Source organism: Symphodus melops, assembly GCF_947650265.1.
Source record: "Symphodus melops genome assembly, chromosome: 2".
NCBI lineage: Eukaryota > Metazoa > Chordata > Actinopteri > Labriformes > Labridae > Symphodus > Symphodus melops.
Window position 1 is genome coordinate 20,571,356 of NC_136692.1, and position 17,859 is coordinate 20,589,214.

At 40.7% G+C, this 17,859-nt stretch overlaps 2 protein-coding genes across 3 annotated transcripts; one reads left to right on the plus strand and one right to left on the minus strand.

Annotated features, from left to right (window-relative positions):
* The first annotated feature begins 169 nt into the window (after positions 1 to 169).
* Positions 170 to 11,090, plus strand: dgke (diacylglycerol kinase, epsilon). The gene is made up of 11 exons (XM_079337506.1): positions 170 to 948; positions 1,348 to 1,507; positions 1,631 to 1,750; positions 1,906 to 2,049; positions 2,186 to 2,343; positions 2,961 to 3,009; positions 3,171 to 3,284; positions 3,418 to 3,489; positions 4,972 to 5,099; positions 5,502 to 5,613; positions 7,917 to 11,090. Exons 1-11 carry the CDS (start codon positions 497 to 499, stop codon positions 8,148 to 8,150), a joined length of 1,743 nt encoding a protein of 580 aa, XP_079193632.1. The 5' UTR covers positions 170 to 496; the 3' UTR covers positions 8,151 to 11,090.
* Positions 11,091 to 11,842: 752 nt separating this feature from the next.
* Positions 11,843 to 16,473, minus strand: LOC306819892 (E3 ubiquitin/ISG15 ligase TRIM25-like). Of its 2 annotated transcripts, none has more exons than XM_079337508.1 (9): positions 16,416 to 16,473; positions 15,316 to 15,935; positions 15,038 to 15,133; positions 14,657 to 14,890; positions 14,042 to 14,210; positions 13,804 to 13,842; positions 13,462 to 13,644; positions 12,921 to 12,956; positions 11,843 to 12,086 (listed from the first exon to the last, which is right to left on the minus strand). In XM_079337508.1, exons 2-9 carry the CDS (start codon positions 15,907 to 15,909, stop codon positions 11,947 to 11,949), a joined length of 1,491 nt encoding a protein of 496 aa, XP_079193634.1. In that variant the 5' UTR covers positions 15,910 to 15,935; positions 16,416 to 16,473; the 3' UTR covers positions 11,843 to 11,946. The 2 variants fall into 2 exon arrangements, with proteins under 2 accessions (XP_079193634.1, XP_079193633.1); XM_079337507.1 differs by lacking the exon at positions 16,416 to 16,473 and adding an exon at positions 16,010 to 16,031.
* Positions 16,474 to 17,859: the final 1,386 nt, after the last annotated feature.

Here is a 17,859-nt window from a genome sequence, read left to right on the forward strand (position 1 = left end):
ACCCTTTGTTAGCCCACCCTTACAAACACTTCAGACACTTTTGGGCTCCTAAACTTGAAAATGAAAATGATTTGATATTGATATTTGATATTTTGTTTAGTATAATATTTCAAAACGTATCCCACTCAGTAGTTATTTTTGCATCGTGTTGACAAATGTGCGCATGCGCGTTGTTTTCTGTTGGCGAGCTGAATTATCTTGACATGGAAACTCTCTCTGATCAGGCTAAGGTTGCGAAGGAGCCCATTGGCTCAACGTCACATTGGTGTGTCTTGTTTATGGCTCGTTGTACTCTGAAATTTTCATATTTAGGATAAAAGTAGAGCCAGTAGCTTGGAAATGTTTGTGAACATGGGTGTCGCAGAAAAAACGTGGCGTGCGTCCTGTCTGTACTCGATGTTGTTTACATAGCTTTCCTCTCGTACCAATCTCCGCTCTTTTAGCCTCACGCATCCTTCGCGCTACCATCCCAGCAGCAGCAGCGGCGGCGGCGGCGATGAGCAGAGAGAGGGACGAGGTGCCGGACGACTGCGGCTCCCGGGAGGAGTGGACTCTCCTCTTCTGGACCTCTTTGGCCGTCATCGTCCCGGTTATCATTACACTGTGGTGCAGTGCCCAGCGCTCCAAGCGGAAAACGCACATGAAGGATTTCTTCCGCAAGAGCAAGCATGGCTGGCATTACACTGACCTGTTCAACAAGCCCACCTACTGTTGCGTCTGTTCCCAGCACATCCTCCAAGGGGCTTTCTGCGACTGCTGCGGTGTGTGCGCTGACGAGCTGTGCCTTCGCCGGGCAGACCGGAGCCTGACGTGCAAGGAGATCATGGCCCCCTCGGGTCCGGACGGAGGCATGGAGCACCGCTGGGTCCGCGGTAATGTCCCCCTAGCTAGCTACTGTGCAGTATGCAAACAGCAGTGTGGGACCCAGCCGAAGCTCTGTGACTTCAGGTATATGAGACGCTACAGGTGCAGCCTGATGCAGGCTACCTGTCATAGCACACGCTGACATACCTGCCATTATGAAGGACAAGGCATCAACCAGCCACCCACATTCTGCATCAACCTTGCAAAATTGTCACGTCATACTGGCGCACATCCTCATTTCATGATAATCCGTGCTTAATTTGTTCTAATGGACTGCTGCTGCTGCTCTCTGTTGGAGAAACACACCAGCTGGCATAATCTCATATAGTTAGATAGATTTAGATTGCTCAGCTATGTTAATAACAACCTGGTCAGAGGCGAATGTTAGAGATGGACCAACATCCCTGCATTTAGCAACGGGTGGAGGAAATGATGTAGTATGTAGTATGTAGTATGTCTAACATGTTTTTGTGTCTCCTTCAGGTGTGTGTGGTGTCAGACCACGGTGCACGATGACTGCTTGGAGAGCCTGGGCGATGCAGACCCGTGTGAGCTGGGCGAGTTCCACAGCCTCATAATCCCTCCTCACTACCTCTACCATGTGAACAAGCTCCGCCGCCGGCACCCTGACGAGTACAGCAAGGTGCTAAATATGTGATTGTTATTTGGGATCACTAAGCATAGTGGACTCATACCGCTGGTTTGATGTTGTTTCAGATGTGTTTTAATGTCAGCTGACTTGTTGGTGTCATATGCCTTTGTGTAGCTGGCCTCTTCCTGCTGCAGTGGCTGGACTCCAGTGTTGGTCTTGGCAAACACACGTAGTGGGAACAACATGGGAGAGGCTCTGTTGGGAGAATTTCGCACCCTTCTGAATCCAGTGCAGGTCAGTGTGGATTATTATTTTTTTTTCTTGGTTTCTGTCGGAGAGACGACCGGTAAATCATCCTTGAAACTAACACGCACCCTTCATCCTTGTTTACAGTCTTTTCGCATTTGTCAAGAAAGCATTTCTGTAAAAACCTGACGCGTGTCTTCCAGGTGTTTGACCTGTCTGAACTGACTCCCTCCAAAGCCCTCCAGCTGTGCACCCTGCTACCCCCCGGCAGTGTCAGGGTGCTTGTGTGTGGTGGTGATGGCACAGTCGGCTGGGTGCTGGATGCCATTGATACTATGAAGCTAAAGGTTACATGGGTTTATCACATCTTTTCCTCTAATTGAAGCAGTTCAAGTTGGCATCAACTCTTAACTTATCCTCTCCACCCGCAGAACACTGACTGTTTAACAACACGCCTTCTGCTCTTTCATTTTCTGCTGTCAGGGCCAAGACCAGTTTATGCCAAGAGTGACCATCCTGCCCCTGGGGACAGGAAATGACCTTTCCAACACGTTAGGATGGGGTGCCGGGTATGCTGGAGAAATCCCTGTGGAACAGGTTCTCCGTAACATCCTTGATGCTGAGGTGGTGAAAATGGACAGGTGGGGCCCTGTAACTAGCTTCTCGGCAGAGTTTGCAAAGTATGTTTTTTTTCTCAGTTTGTAAAAATGCGCAAAACAGGAAAATACGTTTGTAGTTGTGTGCTTTGTATTCAAAGACCAAACAGCGGACATCGCTCTCTCTCTCTCTCATCCACTGCAGAGTATAAAGTCAATTGCAGGTGATTTTTTTTTTCCAGACACCCTCCAAAATCTTGCTGTTGAGGCTTTCATGGGGGGGGGGGGTTTGAAGTGTTAATCAAGGGGTCCCAGACCTCCCAAGACCCCCGGGGGGTCTGAACCTGATATTGGGTTCTGATTTGATGCCTGGGAACTGAGTTCTGTACAGTTTGATGTATTTTTGGTGCAGGGAATTGGACAGACTTCTACATTACTTCAGGCATCTTAGTTAGCTGTAATTGAATAAGCGATCTATGTGTCCACTCGAATTGTAATCATATCAATATGGCGGCCTGCTTTTGGTGGGTTTGGTTGAAACCCTCTGAAGGGTAATGTATTTGTTGTTTTTGTACAAATGACCTCCACTTGTGTAAAACTCTAGCTCTTGTCTTGTTTGTGTTTCCTTCCTTTCTTTTCATTATCCATTTGATCCTCTTCAGATGGAAAGTGCAGGTGGCTTCAAAAGGCCTCTACTTTCGCAAACCAAAGGTAAGCTTGATCTCTCAGTTCCATGTCCGTTTGTAGGTAGATGTTTATTTGTGTGTGCGTGTGCGTGTGTGCGTGTGTGCGTGTGCGTGTGCGCGTGTGTGTGTGTGTGTGTGTGTGTGTGTGTGTGACGTTCTGATGGACTTCCTCTCTGTCCTTTTCAGGTGCTGTCCATGAACAATTACTTCTCTGTGGGGCCCGATGCTCTGATGGCGCTCAACTTTCACACACACCGCGAGAAAACACCGTCCTTCTTCTCCAGCCGTATCATCAACAAGGTCAGAGAGTTTGAGCCACGTCGTCGGAACACATGAATAAATCCCATGCAAACGATGACTGAATTTAACTGTTCATTCAAAGGCACTGCCTCTGTCTATGTCAAAGTCTTCACTCTGAGTTTTTCTTTCCCAGGCCGTGTATTTCCTGTATGGAACCAAAGATTGTTTAGTCCAGGAATGTAAGGATCTGGATAAGAGGATTGAGGTACAGTAACCTTGTTCATGTGATTAACTTTTGTTTTCGTTCTTTCCTCACTCTTCATGAATGAAGGTAAATGTTTTCACTATTTCTGATATTCTTGGCTGGAAATCACTGACATTAGCCGACATTAGGAGTTGTGCCTCCTCTTATCAAGCCGTATCTTCAGGTCGGACTTTTAATTTCCTGTCACATCCAACCTTTATACTAAGGCTTCAGGATATTGAAAAAATGAAGTCATATTGGGTTTATCAGTTTGATATTACGATTGTGATATGTTTGAATATGAGGGGGAATGACCTTGTTTGAATCCCAAATGTAACTTTCATAAACAAAATGAAAACCATGATGAGTTAAAAACAAACGTGTTCTTGCACGCTGAAACATCTCTGTAGTCTGTAGCACTCGAATTCTTCCTTAAAATGCTTTTTGCAAACAAAATGACGACGTCTGGACATTGAACAGTTTGGATCGGATTTTGAAATTGCCTTTTGGATCTCATTTCAATTGGTTATACGTGCAGAATATTTACTGTACATTTATTGGTTTTGATCTTTTAAAACTCTCTCCCTAACTCTAACTAGATGATTTAATGTTAAACTAAGATGAAATGTACAGGGCCCCTGAAGTCCCAAAAAGTCTGAAACAATATTTGTGTCCCCAAATGAATAAAATATGTCTGATTTTACACTATAGAACTTTCAGGGCGCCGTAGAAATGTATGACGGCTTATTGCATTCATGTGGGGAATTGTTTAATTTATTTTGCTTGTTTCTTGTTACTGGATTAAAGATCTCGTAATAACAAGAAAATGTCTTGCTTAATACAAGAAAAGATTGATCTTGTTACAATAGATCATGTCATTATGAGAAAAGATCACATTACATATATTCCAAATATACTAGAGGGTTAATGACGTTTGCATTGTGGCAGCCAGAGGAAGTAGAGAGGAAGAAGATTTGATTGTGTTTTATTTCCATCTTGGTTTATGTCAATGGGAAATACTAACGTCTTAAAGTAATAAAGATAGTATTGTCAGGACCAGTTCAGTAGATATGATATGCTTCACATATATAAAGTCATGCAAGCTGGTCATGTGTTTTAAGTTATGATAAGGCATTTACTGGAAATAAATGCCTCTTTTTTTTCCCCCTCTTTTTAATTTATTTATAGGAGGAATTTGTTTAGATCTTTAAGCCTAAAGTCTTGAACTTTGTTAAATGTGTGCTAAATGTCAAGTGTTTAGTTTTCATCATATTATGAAGTTTGTTTGGTTTTTTTTAACTTAAAATTGAATTTGCTTCCCAAAAATGAGAGATTGTCAATGTTTGCATATACTGCTTATTTTGTATCACCTAGCTGAAATATAATGTGCATTCAGTTTTGTGTTTGATCTCTGTGGCAGAGCATGGAAAGATTTTTTCATTGATTTGTGTTGCCATCCTGTTGATGATACTGTGTTTGTGTGTCTTTGTGTTCCTACCACAGCTGGAGTTGGATGGAGAGAGAGTTGACCTGCCCAGCCTGGAGGGCATCATAGTCTGCAACATTGGCTACTGGGGTGGAGGCTGCAGACTCTGGGACGGTATGGGGGATGAACCCTGCCCCCCCACAAGGTAAGACAAGAACTGGCATACGAGACGATGCACTTTATTGGCCCCTTGGGGAAATTTGGACTTAAAACTGCTGCCCAAACATTCAGCTGCTTCAAACAATATATAAACACAATATAAAAAAGACCCTTCCACACATCAACGCAAGAAGCACAGACCAGTTTCTAAGCTAATCAGGTTATCCAGGTGTAAACCAAGATACCTGCTGTCTTATAAATAATATATATACAGTATTGTGGGGCCTAACTATAGACAAGTCTTTAAATGTCACACATGTCATATATCCACTGTAAGTAAGCTTGAGTGATTGTAAGAGCTCCAGTTTAAGTCTTTATAAACAAAGCAGTGCGGGTTAGCATAGCAGTTAGCAGAGTGCAGCAGTAAAGTCCTTGTCTCCCCCTACAGGCTGGACGATGGTCTGCTGGAGGTGGTGGGTGTGTTTGGTTCCTTCCACTGTGCTCAGATCCAGGTCAAGCTGGCCAATCCTGTACGGCTGGGACAGGCTCACACTGTCAGGGTGAGGAAAGAACACACACACACACACACACACAAACATCACAAACATGGTTCTTCCCACAGTGTTTCCTGTATACTTGCACAAGTGGGCTTGTTAGAGCTTGAAATGTAAAAAAAAAAAAAAAAAGTAACAAAACCCAAAATGCTGAGCCCAAAATGTAACAAGTTATTAAATTAATCATGTCAGGCAAAATATTTTTCTCCTAATAGTGTCATAATTCTATGACATCATAGAGTGAGTCAACTATTTATCAATTAAAGGCTTTATTACTTTAATAAAAAGGGTGTAGTGTCATACACAAATGTCCCAGTTCCCCATATGTCGCCATATAAAGTATATATACTTGAACTGGACCATTAGTAAACATATATCTATATACAGTCTATGGTATTTATGCACGATTGATGTTGCCCACGTCATTTACAGTCTTCTGTTCTCTTAATGTGAAACAAGTGAGAAGATAACACACAGGACATCAACAATAATACAAGAATTAATTTTCTCAAATGTGTACGTTTTGTGTATTTTTCCATTTTTGATCCTCAATATATAGTTCAATTTTAATGCTAATTGTATGAAACTTGGCCAAGATGTTTTTACAGAGTACAGTGTAAAAATAATCTGTCTTGTATTTAAAATCTTACCAAAGTACACACATACGGTAGATGATACCTGGGCATATATTAGAGTATCTTAGAGTTATAACTTCTATAAATAACATAATAATGTGTTCATGTGCAGCTGCTGCTCGCTGATGCTGTGCTAAACTCCTATACATAACAAAATATCGCATGCAACTTTTTCAAAATGCAAGACGTAGTCATTGTTTGTGTCTGTGTGTGGGATAAATTGAGCAGATTAAAGTTGCAAAAAAATAATAATTTAGAAGGGAAAACACATTTGATATAAATACAAACCTAATTTAAAAAAAGTTCAAACATGTTGATTCCTTGCATCACACTCGACACTTTGACGGACACAGACACAGAATATTTTCAACCACATTCACGCCACTCTTTTATATCTATCCCAACACGCCAAGACCATTGTTGTGGTGTTCAGCTTTGTTTTTTATTGCTGACCACCAGGCCTCCATTGAAAATGTATACGATAAAGTCTCTGCTCCCCCTGGTGGTTTAGGAGGGTCATCACATCTAAAGCCTGTTTTCCCTGTGTTAGACCGTAGGCTCAGACTTTATTAGGTTATCATGGGAAAAGCATTATGATATGTCAGGGTTAGAGTCTTTCAAACATATTTGGTTGTAATGGGAGTCAATGGACCCTTTGGGTGTGGAGAGTGACACGTGTGAGTCTGCTATTCTATACACCTTGCAAACAAGGTGATCATGGTGATGACACCAGGAACCAGCTTTGACTTCAGCAGATGAGTAGCTTCAGCAAGAAGTTCTCTTTTTGACATAACTGTAACGATTTCAGTCATTCACTGGATTAAAACGACAATAATTGATGATCATTTTCTACATGCATATTTTGACTTTTCAATACTTATGAATAAAGTAAACCACGTCTTCTGCGGTGCCTGTTTGTTGATGGTCAGAGCAGTCTGTGAGAGAAGAAGGGCAGGGCAGAGACGACAATGGATTCTGGGAATCTGGCCATTGCCAATCTGGGGATAAATTCCTTACCAATAGATTTCTTCACAAACGTGTTCATAAAAGTGTCTTATAACACATAAAAAAACATTTACAACCAACTCCTGTAGGAAAATCCGTGAGAGCGGCTCAAAGTAAGGGTACCTCGAGTAGTACCTTATTGGTACTATATACTTATTGGTGAACATTTGAAAATGTTAACCTTTACTTTTGGTAGCTTGTGAGGGGTCAAACAAAAATTTGTTTTCCAAAAAAACACTCCTTGGTGGAGAAATGGCCACGCCCACTTTTACATGTAAATTTACAGTAGCTTTAAATATTGATTTTAATATCTCGAATACTAACAAGCTACCAAAAGCAAAGGTTAACATTTTCAAATGTTCACCAATAAGTATATCTTACCAATAAGGTACTATTCCAGGTACCCGACTTTGAGCCGCTCTCACAGATTTTCCTACAGGAGTTGGATTTATATGTTTTTTTATGTGTTATAAGACACCTTTATGAACACGTTTGTGAAGAAATCTATTTGTAAGGAATTTATTCCCAGATTTTTGCAATATACCCTTACTATAACTAATGTAGCACTAAATGAGATGGAAATAACATTACTGCCATTGTTGACTCAGACATAATTATCCCTCTGTAAGACTAATTTCATGTCTAAGTACAAGTTTTCTTTTCGTCCAGCTGGTTCTCAAGAGCTCCAAGATGCCCATGCAGGTGGATGGTGAGCCGTGGGCCCAGGGTCCCTGCACCATCACCATCACCCATAAGACCCAGGCCCTTATGCTATACCACAGCGCCGAGCAGACAGATGATGATGACGAAGACGACGACGACGCATCAAGCGCCTCTGAGACTGAGAGCGCCACCCCACACGGCTCGCCCCACCCCCCTGGGCCAGCTGCAGCTCGCGCATGATCCGCACCAAACGTCACACGATCTGAAGCTCCATTTATCCCTCGTGATCTTTCTGAAACCCAGTTTTCATTTATCCCTCCTTTGCAGCTCCTCTGAGATCGTTGCATGGGCTCAATACAAAGATCTCAGAGGAGATTCTTGTCGAATTGTTTCATTCGTTCTCCGAGAAACTCTCAGCTGTGCAAGGTTGGTTTGAAATAGAGCTGGTGTGATCTGCTTTTTGGTTTTGTTTGTTTTTTTTGTCCACCATTAATATTATTATTATTATTATTATTATAACCCACAGCTCAGGCAGTTCCCTGTCCACAGCTGGAACAGTCAGGAGGAGGGAAATGTTTAAGAGAAAGATTGCTTGTTTATTCGCACTGATCCTTGGTGCCACAGATCTCTATATTCAACCATACTGTATTTATTATACATGCCCAGTGCAACCCTGCAGGGATCAGTGAGCCATTTTTAACACGTTGCCCAAAGTCAATCGACAGGAACACTTTAAAGCCATGTCTGAATTAACAGCAGGGGATGAAGAGGCAATGCTGAAAACATTGCTGAATGTAAAGCGTTGATGTGTCTTAAGCAGTACGCTATGCTTGACTATCTGTTAGTGGTTTTTTGTTGTTGTTTTTTTTTTTACTCCAATAATGGCACAAACACGCAGCACACACCTTTTCTGATAATATTGGAGAGCTTAGTGACTCCAGGTGATGAAACGTTGAACTGTTCTGAGGATGGGGTCGATTCCCCTTTCTGGCTTCTGTGAACATGTTTAAGTATCTGCTGCTTTTTTTGCCAACAATTATTCAAGTCTTTGTGAAGAAAGGGTTCTGTTGCAACAATGCAATGTGTTGTCAATCACTGGACATTGACGCAGTTTTATTAACTTCATGATGTGTCTGAAGTAGCTCGCCAAAGTGTTGAATTGTGCTAAGATGCACATTGACCTTTCCTGTAAATGCTACAGGAAACCAGCTCACCTGTTTTTATTTTTAAAGTAATTCTAGAGGAGGAATTTTGCCTACTTGTTGCGCCTTTTGTTTTTCCTCCGTTTACCTGGTTCCTGCTGTTTACATCTTTTGTTCTGCACTGTTTTGACACTTACACTGATTAGTACTTCTACATTGCTTAAGATGTAGGACATACATGGTCATTATGTTGACTTTTAAAGTTGCTGCAGACAGTAATGTCTGCTGATGAGATTACGCTCTACCTTCTTGTTTTATGTAATTCAAGTACTCTTCATGTATTTCATCTGTTTTGTTTTGCCAAATGGTGACCACAAGGTGGCAGACCAGAACAGTGTTTTTTTTTTTTTTTATAGACGGGTCATGTTGAGTTGATCATCCACCGTAAACAAACAGGTTCATACTAATGCCGTCAAAGATATGTGCATGTGTTGTGTTCAGCCTGATTTTGTCACCTTTGCATTCTTCATTATGAGTGCACACGGTTTCCTGTCTTTCTGTCACTTTGTGTCTTTTTCTCTGTCTCTTCTTTTACCGTTTGTGGTGATCCTGTGTATTTTAGAACGGTTGCTTGGTGCCGACAGCCACATCAGAGAAGTCTTAAGAATGTCAGTTTGTGCTCTCTCATGAACCCCAGAGCCACTGTGCTGCTCATAGTAAGGCTAAACGGGGAGCCGGTTTTTTGATCCGTGTGATGCCTCTGCTTTTGGAATTACGCTCCTCTCTTGGCAGTCGACCAATGTCTTCAAACTGAGGGACGCTGGTTTGATCTGTATCTTATCTTCCATGTTTACCAGAGTTGCTTGTTTATTGCACTGGCAGGTTTTCAGCAGCGTGGCTCTAGTTTCGAGCTTCATTTTATAATGTGATACCTCTTTAACTGCTGGATATTCAGCATCCCCCAAGAATGATTTTGTTAAATTGATATAGCACCAAACTTAACATCAGATTTGTGCTGACTGAATTTCTAGTCAAGATCTAGAAGGAGTTTTTGGTGCCAACATTTGTGGCCATCATTGAGAAAAGGCCACAGATTTTGCTCTGGCAGTTTTATTCCAACACTAAAACTACTTGGATATGTTAAGAAAAAGATTGCCTTTAAAATAATTCAATGTCGATAGGAAAAGGATTCATTGTGGACCTGCGCAAGTAGTGTTGGTTGGAAGTGTAAATCTAAGGGGTATCCGTTGCATTAGGAATGTCTTGCAGAACTGGGGAAAACTGTGCATCGGCATAATATCCACCCTCAAGGCTAAAGCTCAAAACCTGATGAATGCAGCTTTGATTGGATGACAGTGGAGTATGTACAGCTTTATGTCCATAAACAGCCACTAACTGCACAGAGCTTCATGATTTTCATTCATGTAACGTGACCTTTTTTTATTCAGGCACGACCATTACATTTTGTATGTCCACTACTGATAAGAATGGAATAAGCTGGACTGTAATTACATTTCCAGCTCACCTGGTTGTTAGTGTGGCCGAACACTGTTGTTTGTAACTTGTTTTGTGTTTGACGTTGAAGGGACCCGACTAACGTGCTAATGCTTTGACTGCTCCTCGTTCACTCCTCAGTTTAATGACTCAGTCTTGCTAGATATTAAATGGCGTTTATGTAAACTGAATTTGACACCAACATCACCCCTTTGTCTGCTACAAAATGCTTTCATTATTTATATGTATTTGAGTAGGCTTACTTCTCTGCTGTTACGGTTTTGTTTGAAGAAAGGTGTGCAGAAAGAAAAAAGGATTCATTTTGACCCCAATACGGTCTGAAGAGGAAGCCCTATGTTGTCTTCGCTTCGGAGTAAATACAAATAAACAACAAGCTTTTGTAATGAACAATCATGTTCTAAAGGCAGGAAAGACAGTTTTGCAAGGTTGTTGCTTATGGCAGCAAAAAAACTGATTGAGCTGAATGTAAAGAAGTACTTTTTCTTAATTTGAAGACATTCCCATAAATATTTTCTATACAAACCACGTCTGTGTGTCTGTGTTTTAATTATTTTAATAACATTATTTCAGTAAGATCATCTGTTGCTTTCCCCTGATAGAGATCCTATTCACCATGATGACAGCATTTTTGCATCATTTACAATTAAACGAATGTCTGACTTTGTTTGGCACCGTGTTTTACAAGCTACTGTTATGTCCCCGGTCTAGGGGAACCTGGACACAACATAAAGCGGCCCCCACTCTTCCCACTCCCAACAAGAACCAGCATTTAAGGCCACTTTAGTTAACCCACAGCTTTTTATTTTTCTTTAAGGAGAGAACATGTACCCTTTAAAACAACAAAAACATAAGGTACCCTCAACCTTACCTATCAAAATAATTAGAAAATCAAAAACAATACTTCCCCTAACTTCTACTAACAAAACAGGAGAAAAATCTTTAAACAAAAACAGGGCTTCTCTCACGCTGGGGTTAAGAGGAAAACATAACACATTTCACAAAGTACAATAATCACAACTTTCTACGTGACTGGCCGAGTTGGAAATGGCAAGAGCAGAGCGGGCGAGCAGGATGAAGCCCCTGCCTTTTTTGCAGCTCCTCCAATCAGAGTCCACTCCTCTCCTCCAGTCAGCAGCCGCCTTCTCCGCCCACCTGACACATCCTATCCCAGAACACGCCCACTCTCAACAGACAGGAGGAGAAACACATACCACACAACATAGGACCATAACAGCTACACCAGCACACCTGATGAATCATTTACAGACAAACGTCATCATTCAATAAGCCTTTTATTGCACAATGCAAAGCAACAACTGCCCATTATGCGATACACTGATAACCTCCACCTAAAAGAGCAAAGACATCTGCTGCAGCATCTACTTATTTTTGTGAGGCTTTGGATTGCCTTTAGTGGATTTCCCAGATGAAGGATGGCCCTTGTCTTTCTTTGTGAAATCAGAACCTTTGTCCCCCTGTTTACGTCCACCTGGAGCACTGTGGGGATTTTTTTCCTGTTCTGAAAAATAAATAAAGACATACAAGTATAATATTCAGTATATATATATATATATATATATATATATATATATATATATATATATATATAGTAGTATAATATTCCGAAAACTATGCACTTTTTTGTTAGGTACAACCGTAACAAAACTTGATTTGGGCAGTCATTTCTAAAATGAGTTCTGAATTTGAAAAGTCGTCAGAGTTGTTAAGATAGATAGATAGATAGATAGATACTTTATTGATCCCGAGGGAAATTCAAGGCATCCAGTAGCAGTATACAGACAGGCAGGACACAAGACATTAGTTACAATACACACCCGCTGTCCCCACTCCCCTCTATTAAACAGGTAGCTGAGGTTGTGCAACTTTGTGAAAGAACTTTGGGCTGTTGTTATTTTAAGAAAGGGTGAGTCATTTGTCAAACACTTCAAAACAACTGCACTGCCAAATCGCCCTGCCCATATGAAAATACCTTAAAGTACAAACTGCACTAGAGTGCAACAAGGTATGTGATTTACAAAACAAAATAGAAACTCAGAGAAACCATTCCATGTTGAGCAAAAGAAAACAAGGTTTTGACTTGTTTTTCAAAGATTAATTATGCTGAAAAACTGCAAGAATCAAATGTTTCAACTTTTTTTTTTTTGTTCTTATCCATGAGCCACAAAATATACTAATTTGAATATTTCATATGTGAACATTACACGTACAGTACATCTGATCGAGATGTTATTAAAATGATGTAAGAGTAATAAACCTGAGCAGGAGATGGTGTGCATGTAAAGAAAAAAAAAGAACATTTGTGTAAACAGGATTATAAAGATTTATGACATACTTTGGGATGGCTGGTGACTGGAATCACTTCTCTTGTCTGTGTAAAGAAAACAGGAAAACGTCATTTGCCTAACAGCTTATCGTCACATTTTCTGTTCACTTATTTGATCAAAATATCTTAAGTACCTCATACACTGTTTGTAACCTCAGAGGTAGATCATAAAACCTGGATCTCTAAATCCAAAATATCTCCGGGGCTAGTTAAATGTGTGTTCCTTTTTTGTGTTGTCTGGTGTTGCACATGTTTGCAGCATTCTTTGGGATCCATTTCATCAGATTTCCAGACTGGGTTGTCTCTCCTTTACAACCAAGTTTGGCTAAAAGGGCAGGTATTGTGTTTTGTTATGTATGTTTGCATGTGGAGTTGGTTGGCTGGTTGGTTGAACTGATTGATTTATGATCATATATCTCTTTGGGAAAAGTCATCAGATAAATGCTAAATTAAATATGATTCATGTGGTACTGATTCTTTCCATTACGCTGATCAACAAAACAATGTGCTGACTTGATATTGCATGCATGATTCTACATTTAGATCTTACTTGTATTTTGCCCTGCCTTGAAATGCTGAACCCTTGCAGGACCAGAGGACTGTGCATACTGGGATGAATTCCAGCAATTATCTGGAGTATAATAAACAGGGACGGGATATGGCTGGAAGACTGGCTGGATGGGCGGGCGACCTGGACTGTGTGACCTTGGTGGTCTTCTCTGCTCTGGTGGATCTGGAAGTTTTAAGGTACAAGGAAAGTTAAAGCAACTTTCATACACCTACAACTGTTCAGTTTCAAGATGTGTGTTCTTTAAAATGTTTGTCAAAGAGACAGCTCTATTTCTGCTCCTTTAATTTTCTTTTGTTGCAGAACTTTACTTGATGAACATACCAGATTCAGGTTCAGCACTTGCACTACTTTCAGGCCCACCTGCAAATGGTAAATAGTAAGTGCAGTGCATGTATTAGCTGATTTACAATGCATCTCTTTTGTCTTCTGTCATTAAACTTAGGATATCATTCATTTTACAATATTCCATCATGACACAAACGTCCTGTGGTGATAAATGATTTGCTCATGTTCAAACTCAAAACATTTAAGTCTCCCACTTTCCACACAGTAGGGTCACCTGGTTTTAGAGCCTGCAGTCTGGCTTCAACAGGCTGTTTGAGGATCTCACTCAGATGCTCCTTCAGGACAGCAGCAAAGTCCTGTGTTGCTGTCACCTTCTTGGTGTCCAGGTTGATCCGAGGGGGATAAGGGTCAAAGTTTACAACCCGTGGTAAGTCAAATGAGGCCTGTGAGAGACAAGAGACAGCAAATAACCCAAGCTTTGTAAGACATGGGTCTAGTATGTGTAGGGTGGGGCACCATACATTTCTATGTTTCTGATAGTACCAATCAGAGGAGCAACAGAACAATTATCTCAACAGAATTTACATTAAGTTACTTATTTTCTCAATGCGTTTATACATGAGAACATGAACATAATGATACTCTAAACACCAAAGCATGCAAACTCTCACACTCAAGGTCTACTTGCTAAAAACAACACTGACTTATGTGGTTTGTTGCTTTCTAAAAATATTGTCGATTGTTACCAACTGATGCAACTGTAGCTATGGGTGTTTTATGACCTAGGCAATGACCCCTAATGGTTTCCCTCTTTTGTCTTCAGGTTATTCACGTATTATATCCTCCCCCTTTCACCGTCCCTGACTGGTTTATCATATTTTCCTCCCACCTGTAAAAAGGCCAGGGTCTGGGATTGACCGAGCAGACTGTTGATATTTTCCCTGGCTTTTCTCATGTTCTCGGCGTTCTCAGTGAACCTCCTTGTGAAGTCCTGCACTTTCGTCTGACCAATCTCCACCTCACGATCCACCTCATGCTGGGCCTCACGTTCCTCCAAGGCCAACATGTCTTGTATCTGCTGATACATCCCTGCCAACGCCATCTTCCTTTTGCTTGAAGCATCCTATGCCAGAAACACGAACAGCAGCCATAAATACAAGAACAATTCAATACAGGGACCACCATGACATTATTTCTCAGGAAATGCTTCTGACTTGTTTTCTAATTTTGTGAGACAAAAATTAACAAAATTCAAGTGGGTATTTAGTACCTTCAGCTTGCTTGGGATGTCTTTCATTTGGATCAAAACAGTCTCGGTCCTCTCAATCTTCGTCTCAAGCAAACCCAGCTTGTCCCTGAGGTTGGACTGAAAAGAATAACACACGTAAAGTTGAAAACCACTTTATTAAGATTAAAGTTGTCTGCTGTGTCATCAGGTGACTGGTGAATTGAACCTGCCACAGCCAAACTTTAACCCTGTTTTGTGCAGTAGGCAGATTTTTATGAGCTGAACTGCAGTGTCATAAATGATTATAGGCACTGACACACCTCTATTTGGTTCCTCTGCTCCTCAGGAGAAATGAAGGGGCAGCCTTTGTGGACCTGTTGCAGACAAAGGCTGCAGATTGGACGTCCATGTTCGGTGCAGAAAAACTCTATTAACTTCTGGTGGTCCAGACAGAGACGCTCCGACAAGTCACCAACAGGTTCACAAAGCTGGTGGACACTAAATTTGGGGTTTTCTCGGTGAGGTCTCAGATGCTCCTCACAGAAAGAGACCATGCAGGTGAGGCAGGTCTTGGATGCTTCTGCCTCCATACATGTATCACAGCGTATGACATCATCTTTCTCCTTTTCTTTGCTCTCCTCTATGACCTCCTCACTTTTGTTGGACCTCATTTTGAAGGTCTTCACAACAGAGCTGAGGACGGTGTTCTTCTTCAACTCAGGTTTGGTGGGGAAGACGGTCCGACACTGAGGACAGCTATAGGAGTCCACCCAGTGGGGCAGCAGGCAGTCCTGGCAGAAGTTGTGTCCGCAGGGGATGGTCACCGGACAGTCAAAGGGGCTCAGACAGATGCTACAGGTCAGCTCCTCCTCCAGACTCATCAGAGAAAACTGACTCTGGTCCACGTCAGCCATGTTGGAATGTGAGGGAGAAATGAAACCTAAGGGAGAAACGAGGGAGAAATGAAACCTAACCTGACAGGTGCATGAAAACAAGAAGTAAAAATAAACTCACATTTCCTTTCAGGCAATTGGTTGAGATTGTGAGGTAAAAACAAAAACATTAAAGGGATACTTCACTTTGTATCATTAGAAACATGGTAGTAGTGTTGAATGGTCGTGAATCCAGCCCTCATTTTGCCCTGAGACGAGAAAAATATGTTTTTCTTTGCCTGGAAGTTTTCTTCATGTGATGCAATATGACGATTTTCAAGCAAAGAAAAACATATTTTTCTCGTCTCTGGGCAAAATGAGGGCTGGATTCACGACCATTCAACACTACTACCATGTTTCTAATGATACAAAACTTCATGTAAATGGGTGAAGTATCCCTTTAAACTTCTGAAAAGACAAAAAAAATTATGTTAAATTAACATTATTTTCATGGTATAGCAACGAGTGTGAAGCAAGTAAATAAATACCACACAGACAGCATAAACACAGCCTAAACTAATTTTAAATTCCCATCTCCACAAATGCATACAAATCAATGACAAATACACAAGAACTAGTGTAAACAAAAACAGAACAATACAGGATACAAGATGTCGTACAATAAAAAAACAAGATAAACCGGAAGCAGAAATGTATAAGACTACATGTCCTCTTAAATTTGTGAACCATTCTGTTAGATCAAAACAATAATGAAAACTTTAATACATTTATAACCATCATAGAATTTCTTTGTCTCTCTAAACACAATTAAATCACATAAATGTATATGCACATCAGGATGTTTCAACACTTTCATTAATATTTCATTAATAACTCTAATTTTTAAAATAACTTGCCTTTTCGGAAGTGCAGCCAACTCCAGTGACTTGCAGAAATAAAAATCTGCGAGAAAACTCGTGACTGACGCACTGCGCACTCTCTTTCTCTCTCTCCGTCTCCGTCTCCCTCCCTCTCACTGACACACACACACACACACACACACACACACACACACACACACACACACACACACACACACACACACACACACACACAGTGTACAGACACAGTGTACACACATCACACTGAAAACGTGAATTTGGGCTGCAACAGATTAACCATAAAGTCTGGCTATAAATCGTCAGAATTCGTGTTTGCTGAACCGTAATTAAAGTTTACAAAAAGCCATAAAAACCTTGACTTGGTCAATCTTCTGTTTACCATGACGTATATGACTGAGAACATACACAAAGACAGTTTCAATTGAACCCTACCTAATAAATCAATCCCTCCCTGTGCGGTGGGCTGGTTTAAAAAAAGAGTAAAGTAAGACTAAACATGGTCGTGAGCATGAGGTTAATATTTGCACCATTTGCTGAAAAGTGTAGAAAGCATTTAACCCTATAAACCTGACGTTAAAAATAGTGTGAAAATGTAATTTTTTTTAAACTGAGATAAGTAAAGCTCTTAACGAAATCTTTTCTTTTTTTTTTTTGCCACATAGTTTATTTGAAAATATTGGAAATAACTTCAGAGGAGTTGTTATTGAGAACATACCCTAAATGTATTTTAAGATGGCATTTCAGTCATTAATTAGATTAATTAAATCATGAAAATAGTGTGGTATTGTGGCAGGTTTAATGTAGATTACACAGGGCTGCCAAGTTTGTCATGATACATTCGGAAAAAAATGTGGCCTTTTTTAACATCGATTTATACCTTAAGACTGATGTCTGCATCTCCATGCCAGCGGCTCTCCCTGCACGGTGGCCTCCTAATGCTAGTCTAAATTAACCAGAAATTAGAAATGAAAATTGTAAAAAAAAAAAAATTAAAAAAAACACGACGCAGAATTCACTTTAAATTTTCTCAAAAAATTATACAGTAAAATCTGCTGAAAACTAGAGGGCTAATAGTCAGGTCCATCAGGTA

Excerpts from the sequence above, each read along its gene's own strand:
- dgke (XM_079337506.1), top strand. The coding sequence starts at position 497 with ATGAGCAGAGAGAGGGACGAGGTGCCGGACGACTGCGGCTCCCGGGAG. Across the intron at positions 3,490-4,971 it reads ATCTGGATAAGAGGATTGAG|CTGGAGTTGGATGGAGAGAG; the intron begins GTACAGTAACCT and ends TTCCTACCACAG. Across the intron at positions 5,100-5,501 it reads GAACCCTGCCCCCCCACAAG|GCTGGACGATGGTCTGCTGG; the intron begins GTAAGACAAGAA and ends CTCCCCCTACAG.
- LOC306819892 (XM_079337508.1), bottom strand. The coding sequence starts at position 15,909 with ATGGCTGACGTGGACCAGAGTCAGTTTTCTCTGATGAGTCTGGAGGAG. Across the intron at positions 14,211-14,656 it reads AGACCCTGGCCTTTTTACAG|GCCTCATTTGACTTACCACG; the intron begins GTGGGAGGAAAA and ends TGTCTCTCACAG. Across the intron at positions 13,843-14,041 it reads ACTGCAGGCTCTAAAACCAG|GTGGGCCTGAAAGTAGTGCA; the intron begins GTGACCCTACTG and ends TACCATTTGCAG.